Here is a 12,882-nt window from a genome sequence, read left to right as displayed (position 1 = left end):
CCTGATTAGTTTCCCAGGCCTTGAGGCGGGGAGGGGGTGGCCCTGCTCCATGGTCCCTGGCTGGTTGTGCCACCTGCTTGCTTGAACGTGGTGAGGAGAATGCTGCAGAACAAAGGCCCTCTATTGTATTGCCTGGGATTTTCTTCACCTAAGTAATGTTGAGTGCACCTTCCACCCCCAAAGATCAGGGAGACTCTTGGTGACCTGACATTTTAATAGAATCCAAGGGCTAATTGAGTTTTATCACAGAGTTTGTGAAGTCCTTGCTAAAGGGGAGGGGAGGGTAGACAGGAAAGATGCCACTTGTTTCTGATCAGCCCTACTATTTGCCTATTTCAGGACTCTAGAGCTGGTTATCTTGATGGTGGACCATAGTCCATGGAGTCGCAAGAGTCAGACATGACTTAGCAATTACACCACCACCACCACCATCTTGATGTTAAACTTTGTGCTTCCACAGCTACTCTAAGGGAGTACCTAAGAAAAGTTTGTGCCTCAGCTGTGCTTCTGATTTTGTTTTTCCATCTCTGGGATCGATAAGGAAGCTCATTAAAGAAGCACTTTGTCTTCATAGAAAGTTCTATGTGGAATATCTGTGTGAAAATGTGGACTTATTTGCTAAATTCAGTAAATTGAATTCCTTAGCCAGTGTGGGAAGGAAAGAGAGAATTTAGAAAAAAATCCATTTATATTTTAAAATGTGAGTAGATATGGCTAAGGTCCCAGACTAGAAGCAGGAAGAGATGGTGCCCTAGGCCAGCATTTCATGCTTCTAGTACTAGATTGGACCTTAACAGTTCATTTCCATTTGCATTCTTTTTAAGATATGAAAACTGATTAAACAGTCACTTATTCATTCAACCTAAATACCTATTTCATGCTTCACTCAGCAAGTAAGAAAAGAAGAATGAATTAGGAATATACTCGAAGGAAAAGGGACTTCTATCTTTATAAGCAGGAGAAAAAAAATTATAGATACCGAAACCATCACTTGTTGGCTTATGGGTTTATACTTTGTGACATATTCAAGTAGGTATTTTTAATAACTCATGTAATCCATGTTTACTGTAGAACTGGAAAATAAAGATAAACCAAAAGAAATTAAAAAAAAAAATCTTCACTCTTCCCTTCAAGATAATGTGTTAACATTTTAGTAAAAATTCTCAGGCTTTTTTCTTTCTGTGTATATATAGAGACAGACATATGCACAAGAGTGTGTTGATTTTTTTAAAAGACAAATGTAAAACCCATGGCTAATGGTCCAAACCCGTGGCTAATCGCCTAAGCTGCCACCAGAAAACCAGGGAACGGTGGTACTGCAGGGGCAGGGGGTGCGGGGTCACTGCTCTTGAACTGTGGTGTGTGTGTGTCTGTGCAAGCATGCTAAGCATTTCTCTGTCTTGTGTTCATTCACAGCTGTGATTAGTGCCCATCCCATCCATTCCCTCGATAACCCTCACCATCATTTCCACTCCAGCAGCCTCGCTTCTCCAGCTCGCAGTCATCTCTACCACCCGGGCAGCCCATGGCCCATTGGCACATCCATGTCCCTTTCAGACAGGGCCAATTCCACAGGTGAGAGATGAGGATGGAGCCCCAGGTTGAAAGCATTCTGAAAGAGTCGGCAAGCTGCCAGGGGGAGGACCTGCCCCACTTAGAAGGATTTGGAGTTTTTGTCAGTGTTACCTGTCTATTATATCATTTCTGTTACGGACTCAAGTTTTTTTCTATAAAATTCACTTCGTTTTTCTCCCAGAGTGTTAAGTGCTCAGGGCAAGGTGTCATTTTAGTAAGAAACATAGCTCTGATCACACAGCCATGTCTTGTTCCATCAGCTTGCATCTTAATTCCATCATATTTTCAGTTTGTTTAATTCTTCACTTTGAAAGGAAAATGTAATCTGGATGATTTTTAGACACTAGAGGTTGCCTTTGCGTAATGGTGGGAGGGTACTTAGGGCAACCATAAGGGACTTCTAATGTGAGCTCATAATTACATATATCTGCCGGGAACCAAAGTAAGAGCAACAGCTGGGGGCAGCAGGGCCAGCAGCCACGTTGAAATTTCGCAGATTCTAAACCTCAGGTTGCCTAGTGGAGTGAAATTAAAAAGGTCTCCCAAGCATGGATCATCTCTAAAAATAGATGGGACATTAGCCTAACAATCTGCAGTGTATGTAAAGATTCTACACAGTTCTAGACCACCGTGTCTCAGTTTGAAAATCTTAAGAAACAGCTTTATCAGTTTTAAAGTGCTAAAAAAAAACTTCTCATATACACAGTATACCCTTTTTCCATCATTTGAAACTTGAAACTTGTCTTTTAATAGTTATAGATGTTAGTAGTAGAGCTGAGTTTTGGTAGTTTTAGAAAATAAGGGAGTTTCATGTGATCCCATTTTTAAAAGAACTTCAAAACTTCATGCTTAGAAGCTTGGGTTGCCAGTAACATCCCTTCCTCCTTTAAGTTTTGGTCAATTGTAAACATACGCAAAGCATCAGATGGTGATCCAAGCTTACTAAGACATGCCTGATAACTCTCAAAGTTATCTGCTCCCAAACCCTTACTTTGTCTGGAGAATGCTGCTTGAACTCATGTCTGAAATTGGCCTTTCCCTCCCTCCAGTCCAGGTGTGGGTTCCTGCCCTTAGGGAAAGACAGCCTGCAGGAGGCTGTCTGGAGAACCAGACTCTGCCTCACAGACGTAATCTCAGAACAGAGCAGAAACAGCCCTCCAGATCTGCTCTTAGAAAGAGGTTTTTGTGTCCTGACTGTATTTCTCCATTTTTAAAGCAGAAAAATCTCCCACACTGGGATATGAACATACCTAAGTGCGTGGCAGGGTCTTCCCAATCAGGTCAGCCCCCTGCCTCCTCCCTCCTGGACAAGAAGGAGGTTGAAGTTTGGCAGGAAGCATAGAGCTCCCACCCACCCCTCACCCAAGGGGTCAGTGTTGATACAAGTTTGGTTCTGTATGTATTTAGGCAGAAAGCAAAAAGAGGAGAAAGTAATGACTTCCTCCACTAAAGGGTTCCTTGTTTTAATGACCAGAGGGGTTAAAAGAAGGTGAAACTCCTAATGGAGCCTCTGAAGATGGATTTGCAATGTAGAGCAGGTGTCTAGAGTGATCAGAGCTCTGCTCCTATTGTATTTCCCTGTGTCTCTAGACCCCACTGTTGCCTCAGCCCATCTTGGGCCGGGCCAAGTTTGCCCAGAGGGCGTTTTCTGTCTTTTCCTTGGACATTTACTATTGTCACTACCAACTGATGCAGAAAACACACTTCCCGCTTGTCCAGGGGCTCGGCCACTATGCACTTTGTGTCTTAGACAGCTCTGAGAGATCAGTCAGGAGGTAGAAATTTTAGTTACAGCATCGTTTCCCTCGTGAGCCAGGGGTGTTGCACAATTTCAGGGCACACCCTTCACAGAGAATACAGCGTGCCATGCCCTCTGGAGGTGCACTGCACTCTGCTCCGCGTAGGCAGGCCGCTCCTCCTTTTGCACCTTTCCCACCATCTCTGGCCCTCGGAAGCTTATACGTCTAAGTAAGGCAGTCGAGGCAGCCGTGGTAGAGCCGTGTGCCATGGTAGAGCTGTCCTAACATATCTGCCAGTACATGGTCTGGGCTAGAGCCTCATCCTTTCTCTCTCCTCATCCTTGTTACCCTCGCTAATCAGCTTCCACCCAGCCCAGGATCAGAGAGTGGGACTAGCAGCTCCCCAGGTGAGGTGATAGCTGACCTGAGCAGGCAAGAGAAATGAGACCCTCAGCGCAGCCCTGGAAAGGACAAGGAGTGAGCTAGGCCTGGGAGGTTAAGACAGCCAGGCTTTCACCACTCGGGGAGGGTGTATGAGTCCCTTATTGCTGGAACCCAAGGCCAGACCTTTGAGTAGCACTCTTGACCACCATGGCCCATCTCCCAGGAGCCCAAGGGAACAGATTCATGGCTGCCTCAGCAACAAAGGCTGGGAGAGGTTGGATTTCAGCAGGTTGCTCATGGATTACTACTTAAAAGGGTTAATTTTCCTTGATAAGGTTGAGGACTCTAGGCGTCAAAGGAGGTCTTCCTTCAGGTTACCTGGTGTCCTCCAGGCCCCTCCTCAGGGTGGGGATGGTGGTCTGCACCAGCTCACACTGTGTGAAAAGCCTTCCTCATATGGTCGCCCTGGGAACTGGTGCTGCTTCTGCCCCTGCAGCATCGGGGACGTGTGGACTGGGCTTGGAAGAGCAGGTAGTGTTCAGTGGATGGAGCCTGGGCTTGGGACTCAGGGGCTGGGATTCAGAATTCTGCCCATCAGTTCTGTGTCCTTGGGCCATGCTTAGGCTCCCAGTGTCTGATGTGTTACTGTGAGGATTGAATGAGCTAATGAGTATAAAGCACTTAGTGTAGTGCCTAGTTCAGAGTAAGCACCTGGTAATCTACAAAGAAAAAAATCTTATCAATCATTCGAGCCCCGTGTTCAGCACTTTTTATTCATCTTCTTAATTAATCCTCAGTAAATTATGTGTTATTCTCCCTATTTTTATAGGTGAAGAAACAGATTTGGTTACTGCCAAGTTCGCTCAGCTCATAGGAGGAGATTAGGATTCAGGTCTATCTGACTCCAGAGCCAGTGCTTTTTCTACCCCAGCATGCTGCCTTCCAGAACAGCTCTGACGCCTCTTCACTTATTTTGAGCTTTTTGTCATGTTTTTCCTGAGCTGCCCCTTCTTCAGGCTGATATACCCCTGTTTTTTCTTCTGGACACCCAAACACCTCATAGCATTATCTTAAAGCCATTGGCAGACCTTTGGACTTTTTGGCTGTCCAGGCCGCACTTGAGCTGTGGGGCTCTGGCTCTGGGGAAGCTGTGCAGTTGCCAGAGGGGGTGCGGGGCCTGTGGCACGGGCTCTCCTTCAGGGACCACCAGGCCTCGGGGCAGAGCTGCTCCTTGTCAGGTACCCAGGTGGCCTTGGCGATGTGTTGTCTGTGAAAGGCTAGTCTCAGAGGCTGTCAATCAGTGAATAAAAGTTTAAATTTTCTTGTTTACATCTTAACAGACAACGTATCAGGAACCGTTATGTGTGTTCCATAGTGAGTACTGAGAAGAGCTTTAAATCTGTAAAATTGTGACCACTTAGCTGTATAGGTGAAAAAAGTTCAGCATCTGGTTGACAGATTCTGGGGGGACTCTGAAATTAGACCATTCTTACTTAGCCTTGGCAGTGGTGCCAATCCGTGTTCCCTTGAACTAGCATTGACCCGAAGTGCTTGTTGAGCCAGTTTCAGGGGCCCTTAGAGGTAGGTAGCCAGAACCCCAGAATGTGCATATGTTCAGTGGTCAAATAAATGCTAACATTTAGACTTTCCTGCTGTAGAATCTGTTCGAAACACCCCCAGCACTGACACCATGCCAGCCTCCTCGTCTCAAACATGCTGTACCGATCACCAGGATCCTGAAGGTGCTACCAGCTCCTCTTACTTGGCCAGCTCCCAAGAGGAAGATTCGGGCCAGAGTCTCCCTACAGCCCACGTTCGCCCTTCCCACCCACTGAAGAGCTTTGCTGTGCCCGCAATCCCACCCCCTGGGCCTCCCACCTATGATCCAGCGTTGCCAAGCACACCGTTACTCTCCCAGCAAGGTGAGCAAGCATAGCAGCACCACCGGAGGGGCCCCGTGGCTCTGGCTCAAGACACCAGTCGCCACGTCTTTGCAGAATAACAAAGCTAATGTCCTCCACGCCTATCCTTATCCTCAGGGAGGAGATGGGCTCCTCCTTTGGGAACACATAAACAAGAGAATAATTTGGCAGGGAGCAAAGGCTGACTTTCTGAAGTATGTTTTGTGTGCAGGACGCTTGGTGGTAGAATCCAGTGGCATGAGTGTGAACAACAGATCTGGGCCTCCCAGAACTGCCTCACTCCATAGGATTCCTGCCAGCTAGAGGATTAGGGAGTCCAAGACTTGGAAGCAAGGAAAAAACCAGGGCTGCAGAAATAACCCTGCAGAAGGGTTGTAAACTCTTTGAGTTCACACAGCTCAACAAAGGTCCTCTCGCCTCAGAGGCATGCTTTCTGCCTCCCACCTCTTTCACATAAATTTCTCTCTTATGATGGTTTGTTTCAGAATAAGTCACTCATTGTCAAGCTTTTGGTCTCAGGACCCTTTTTAACTCTTAAAAGCTATTGAAGCTGCAAAAGAGCTTTTTCTTCACATGAGTTATACCTGTCATTATTCACTATATTAGAAATCAAAACCGATTTTAAAACTATTGTGTTCATATAAAAATAGCAATAAATCTGTCATGTTGAGGTAAATAACATATGTCCATGAGAAATAACTTTCAAAATAAAAATATAGTGAGAAGAGTAGCAGTCTTATATTTTTGCAGATCTCTTTAATTTCTGGCTTAATAGAAGACAGCCAGATTGTCATTACCTGCTTCTGCATTTAATCCATTGCAGTGTGTTGTTTTGGTCAAAGAAAATCTGGCCTCACAGATATGTAGTTGGAAAGGAACAATTATTTATATAAACTTTTCAGACTGCTGTGGGTATTCTTCTTTGACACTACAGCAAAACTCAGCAAACTGTGATTTTTTATAGATTTGTTTGTCATGTGGAATCCAAAACCATATAATTATTTGTGCTCTGTCCTGTTAAATCCATCTATCCTGCACTTTGAATGCATGATACTCAACACCACATGTTGGTCATTTGGAAAGTATTGGTTCACTGAGTTATATAGTTCCTCCAAATCTTGATACATTTCATTAAATAGTATCTAAAATCATTCATTAATATCATCAAAGTCTGTAAATATTGGGAAGCCTTCAAGCTCATGGTAGCAGATACAAGTTTTTCAAAATTCTGATTTTTCACTTTAAACTTAAATTTTATCTTTGGAAATAAATGCTGTCCATTGTCTTCTCTAAGGTGACTGATGGACTTCATTCACTTTCTAGAAAATGTCTGCCAAATGCTCAAGTCTAAATAACCTGTTTGTATGTCAGTCTTTGAACTGTTAATAACACTGGTGTTTCATAATGAAAGCGACAGTTCAGCTCATAACTCAATTACAAGTGCCTTTATTGAAGACAGCCATCATGCTTTGGTGTGCAGTAGTATTTTACCCGTATTTCCATTTTAGGATATTTAAAAGATGTGTAATCAATTCCATAGCATAACTTTTTCTACATTAATTACACCGGCTCTTTTCTAACCTTGGCAAGTGTGCGTGTTCATGAATGACTTTACAGCGTGGCGCCAGTACTTTAATTTGTGCTAAGACAAGACTCCAGCAGTTTTTCCCACTATTGCTTTTGTACCATCAGTGGAAGGGCAAACTGTGTCTCGGTGTTTTTATGAAAAGAGTTTTGACCTCCCAGACATTTTGCGAGGGGCCCTGGAACCTCTACACTGAGAACCACTGGTCTAAGAGATGAGTTTTTAAAGCCAAGCGGAACATCTTCTCTGGCCTCTTGGATGCCCTGCTCTCTCCCCCTTCCATCCTGTTCCAGTCCCTTTTCAGAGCAGGAGCTCTGTGCTGGGTGTGTGTGCATCCCTCACCCTGAGCAGCATCTGGACCTCAGATACCTTTGTGAGGACCAGAGGAGCAGGCTCAGACACACCCCTGATGGTGCCCTTTCCCCCGGCAGCTCTGAATCATCACATCCATGCCGTGAAGACGGCCTCCATCGGGACTTTAGGAAGGAGCCGGCCTCCTATGCCAGTGGTGGTTCCCAGTGCCCCTGAAGTGCAGGAGACCACAAGGATGCTGGAAGACTCCGAGAGTGTGAGTTCCCGTGTTGGCCCAGAGTGCGGGGCAGGCTCGCTCATTCCGCTGGCCAGCACTCACCTGCTCCCCTGAGCCTGGGCTGTGCCGCAGGCTCGATCTGCCTGGATTAGCTTGTCACACCTGCCTTCCTTTCAATTCTGGCCTGTCTCTCTGATGCTCTTGTCTTGGTTTGAACCACTCACATGTTCTTTTACCCCCCAGCCCCTGTCCATGATCTTTCCTGAGCAGGGTGCAGTAGAGGAAGTTGCCTGAGTGGTTGCTCTCAAAACAAAATCCACAGAGTCTCTCCTTGATCTTTCACTCCCACAGTCCAATAAATCTGCCCTACCTCTGCATTTCCTGGTACAGGACTCTCTTAGGAGGAGAGCTTGGGGTGCAGAGATCCAGGGGTCATACCAACTGTGTTGGCTCTGACGGAGACTAGAAGGGGCAAACGGTGGGGCCTGTGAGGTCCTTGTGACCCTGGCAGCACAAGTTGGAGGAAAGGCATTTCGCGATGGAAAGAAATGAGTGCTTCCTGCAGCCTCTGACTCCTGGGCTGGCAGGGGCGCGGGTAGTCCAGGCCGCAGCAGTTTTCCCACTCATCCCTCGGCACTGTGACCTCTTTCCATGGGCCCTACTTCTGGACAGCTGTTTGGATCGTGCCTGGTAACAGTGTTCTCTTTTCCGTAGAGCTATGAACCAGATGAGCTGACCAAAGAGATGGCCCACCTGGAAGGACTGATGAAGGACCTGAACGCCATCACGACAGCGTGACCACCTTGACCGGGACGTGACTCCCGGCCCGAGTCTAGAAGTCTTGGGACTTAGCCTTGAAATCAAGGAGTTGTACAGAGCACCAGAGGACAGCACTTGAGAACACAGAGTCAGCAGGCCGCCCGGCCAGTGCCCCCGCGTGGGGCTGGCTCCAGGCCTGGCCACCTGCCTTCTCCCAGTCAGCCTGGAAGACGCCTGTGTGGAGGCAGCTTCCCTTTGCCTGCCGATACCCTGCAGGACTGGGCACCATGGGCCAGAATGTTGTGTCCAGGGAAGAGGCAAGAAGTGCAGCCTATGTTTCGCTTGGTGGGCAGGCCGTGTCTTCATGCTGCGACAGCATCGCCTTTATGGAGTGTAGACATTGGCATTTCTGTACAATTTTATTTGTGTTCTATTTTATTTTACCTTCAAAAGAAAAACACTATCAAAACCAAGGAAGTCCGTGGTGTTCTCCACAAGTGGTTGACATTTGACTACTTGTTTGAATTATGTATGGAAAGTCATTGACAGTGTGGGTTGTTCCAGGGGTTGGTTGGTTTTTGTTTTTATTTTTGATTCTGAGTCATTGCATCCTCTACCAGCTGTTAATCCATCACTTTGAAGGGGGGAGGAAATACTGCATTGCTGTTTGTAAGCTTTTTTATTATTTTTTTATAATTATTAAAGGCCTGACTTTCTCCTCTCATCACTGTGAGATTACAGATCTATCTGAATGAAATGTAACATTGAAAGGACTTGTTTGTTGGTTTCTGTGCAGTTTCAGTATTGGGGTGGGGGTGGGCTGGGAGGGTTGGGAATTGGAAATGGAGGGGCTGCTGAGACCCTGTGAATGTCTCAGCCATTGTACTTTCTTCCAGAAGCCTGCAGAGAACGGAAGCATCTTCTTTATTGTCCTGGCATGTCCATCTCTATTGTCACTAAGTTGCAACTGGAGTTTCATTTGGATCTAGTGAAAAACAAAAAGGTTCTTCTGTGCAATAGGTGGGTTCAAGGATGTAGCTGCCCTGGTGTCTTGGTAATATCCTGATAATAACATCCACGCTGAGGAGTCAGACATCGTATTACAGGAGTGATGCAGTTCAGGGCACAAGCCTGGCACACTCCTAGGAAATCAGAGAAGAGGGTGGACCCGCCGTCCTGCTGTTAACCCTCTGACTTGGGGGAAGTTAAGGTGGGGATTTTGTTCCCACACAAGACTCCTTGCCTCTCCCTAGTTCCTGTCCCCGGTCAGTCCAGCCCTCATTTCTACGTTTCAGAGCCCCTGTGGAGACGGCGTTAGCAAGAACGAAGCAGGCAGGGGCTGCAGCACCAGTGAGGCTCCCAGTTCTTTCTGAACACTGTCCCATAAGTAGCAGGGACCAGGAGAGCGCTCCCCCCGCCCCCACTCCCAGCAGCTCAGCCAAGCCCCTGATTCGAACAGGGCAGCAGGAGGTCTCTGAGGGGCTCTTGAGAGGCCAGCCATACAAGGAACCTTTGGCTTTTACAGGTGGTTCTCGTGTGCTTCTTCTTTAAAAGGAAAGAAGCTGAGTTTGTTTTATATATTAAGAATATATTAAGAAAAAATACAGGACTGACCCTCAGGCATCTTCCCTGACTCCCCAGCAAATCCTAGAAGAGAGTGTGCAAGGCAGGTGAAGCTGCGGTTTGGTAGCCAAGAGCTATCATCTCAGTGGCTGAAACCAGCAGGGGGCGCCCAGCCTGCAGCAGGCAGGAGCCCCACTTGCCTTTCTACATTGGGGGTTTCCCCCATTTAGGTCTCATTGCACACTGGTTCTTCTAGGAGATAAACTCTCTGTTTCTTGACTGGGGGCAATGGAAAGAGCAGTGCTGGGCCTCCTGCTGCCCTGCTAGCTGGTCATGGAGGATAGTGCCAGGCAGGATTCTGGAAATCCAGTGCACTTCAGCTGATCCTGCGAAGAGCACCCTGGACACCAGGAGCGCTAGATTCCCCAGAAACTGTCTTACCTTTTGCCCAAAGAGACATGCTCGGTATTCGGGGCATTCCCTCCCATGAACCCTGATACTTCTGTTACCTCAGGGCCTTGGTACCTGCATACTGCCACAGAACTGGGGTGGGGGGAGGGACCTATTTTTAAATAAATAACTGTTCAAAGTTGGGGGATTTTTTTAAAAGTAAGAAATAGGAAAGCTATTCTGTATTGCACCTTTTCACAATTTAATACATTTTCTTACATTTTCCTGTGATTTTTGAAATTAAACCATTGTGTGTCTTGTCATGTCCTAGTTGAGCTGCTGGCCAGCAGCTTCCTTCAGGAAGATTCGGAACACACGTGTCTGTTGCCTTGTCGCCTGCTGGAGGGGGGCCTGGAGGGCTGCTGGGAACTAGTTTCTGTACACACTTGTTTGGCCTTTTCTGTAGTTGATGCTGTAAACTCTATGGCTTTTTGAAAAACAGTTTCATGTTTTTATTTAGTATTGGACATCCAATACACTTTTTTTAATTCAATCAAACTGTGGTCTGGACAAAGAGTTATTTTCCTTTTTCCTTAGGGAAACAGAACTTGCGGGGGTGGGGAATCCTATTTCCCAGCCTCAAGTGGACACCATTGCCCTCCTCACCGTAAAGGCTGGAGTGCTAAGAGGCACACAGGGTGGTGCGCCGGGGGAAGCTAGGTGGTGGCCCAGGGGTCCACCAGCCCCGGAGATGAGTCTGAGGGGACTGAGAGTCTGAGGGATTGAAGGCCACGCCTGTCAGAAAGAGATAGGTGACCCCAGCGGGAAAGCACAGCCGAATGTGTAGGCCCTGTCCCTGATGTGGCAATGTCTGGGGAAGCAGCTTGGTTTGTGTTGGTGCACAGACTGGACCCACACTCAGCCGGGGCCTTCCTGACCCCACCCGCACCTCACCCCAGTGTGTGATGGCAGAGCCCTAGAGCAGGTGTCTGCAAGGAGCCCTGCCTGTCCTGGGCTGCCTCACATGCTGACTATGTTCACTGTGTCTCAGCTTGGGCTGCTGTGACAAAAATACCATAGGCTTTGGAGGCTTACACAGCAAACATTTATTTTCTCGCAGTTCTGGAGGTTTGGAAGTTCAAGGAATGGGCAGACGTGGTGTCTGGTGAGGACCCACCTCCTGGTTCGCACCTTCTCACTGTGTCTCACCTGGCAGAAGGGTGAGAGAGCTCTCTGGGGTCTCTTTTATTACTATAAGGGCACTAATCCCATCCTGGGTGCCCACCCTCACAGCCTTATCACCTTCACATTTGGGGATTAGAATTTCAACACGTGAATTTGGGGAGACACACACATTCAGTCTGTAACACTCTGTTTTCTCACAGTGTGAGTGTCGGCTCAGGTGAGTACAGCAGCCACAGGCCCTGCCCTGCCTGGATGCGGAGGAGGGCCATGGCTAGCGTCCCTACTCACTGCCCCTTTGGCCCCGGGACTTCATCTGCTCTGCAGCCGAGTGATCGGTAGGAACCCCGGATCCCATCGTTCCCGTTAGCCGTGGAGTCAGAGCTCCCGGTGCTGGAGCCTGTGTCCCTCTCCTGCAGCACCCCAGTCCAGATCGCCTCGTGCACCCGGTGTCCGGCTGAGAGGAAGGCAGCCTGGGACACGCTTCTCAGTGTTTTCACACGGAACACCACTACCGCCTTGTTCGAGCAACCAGAGAAGCCGTCCGGGCCCCCCTCTGCATCCCTAGATGGAGCTCTTGGCACATTTCATAGTGATTTATCTGTCTTCAGTCTTTTCCCACTTGACTGGACTCAGTGGGGACAGAATTTCTCACTCTTTTCTGAAGGCCTAATGCCAGAGGCACATTTTAACATAGCAGATGCTTGTCTCCCAGGTGGACGGACAGACAGGCTCAGGGACTCAAGGCCTGGAGTGTGTGAGAAGGCTTCCCGCATATGCACCCCCTCCCATTCCCTTAGAGGGACCCTTGTAGGTCCCTAGTGTTATTGGCCCTTTGGTATCCGGCAGTGAACTTGAATGGCAACAAAGACCTGTCTGCCTGGCACAGTCATAAGAAATGAAGCTGATGCCACAATGATGGACTGAGTGCTGGGAACTAGGAAAAGGATATCCTCCAACTGGTTCTAAGACGAACAGTGAACAATGCTCTATATGAAAAAATGCCCTCCTTTCCCAGTCCATCTGCTCCTCCTGAATTTAGCCACCTTCCGGTCAGAGGTGGGGAGCCGTCAGGAAAGACAGTAACCATGCTGAAAGTGAAAGTGTTTGTTAGTCACTGAGTCGTGTCCAAGTCTTTGCGACCCCATGAACTGTAGCCCACCAGGCTCCTCTGTCCATGGGATTCTCCAGGCAAGAATACTGGAGTGGCTTGCCATGTCCTTCTTCAAGGGATCTTCCTGACCCACAGATCAA

General features: G+C 47.7%; 1 protein-coding gene across 7 annotated transcripts in view; it reads left to right on the top strand.

Annotated features, from left to right (window-relative positions):
* Positions 1-11,004, top strand: part of NEO1 (neogenin 1) — a 228,124-nt gene extending 217,120 nt beyond the window's left edge. For 5 of the 7 annotated variants that reach the window (XM_040227389.1, XM_040227384.1, XM_040227383.1 and 2 more), the window contains 4 exons: positions 1,417-1,575; positions 5,357-5,620; positions 7,637-7,773; positions 8,449-11,004. In XM_040227389.1, coding sequence (XP_040083323.1) covers positions 1,417-1,575; positions 5,357-5,620; positions 7,637-7,773; positions 8,449-8,532 — 644 coding nt within the window. In that variant the 3' untranslated portion in view covers positions 8,533-11,004. The remainder of the gene's footprint in view (positions 1-1,416; positions 1,576-5,356; positions 5,621-7,636; positions 7,774-8,448) is intronic. The other 2 variants (XM_040227387.1, XM_040227390.1) reach the window with 2 other exon arrangements.
* The last annotated feature ends 1,878 nt before the right edge of the window (positions 11,005-12,882 follow it).

The sequence above is a fragment of the Oryx dammah genome, unplaced genomic scaffold (assembly GCF_014754425.2).
Source record: "Oryx dammah isolate SB20612 unplaced genomic scaffold, SCBI_Odam_1.1 HiC_scaffold_26, whole genome shotgun sequence".
NCBI classification, from domain to species: Eukaryota; Metazoa; Chordata; class Mammalia; order Artiodactyla; family Bovidae; genus Oryx; species Oryx dammah.
This window is presented reverse-complemented; position numbering and strand designations above follow the sequence as displayed.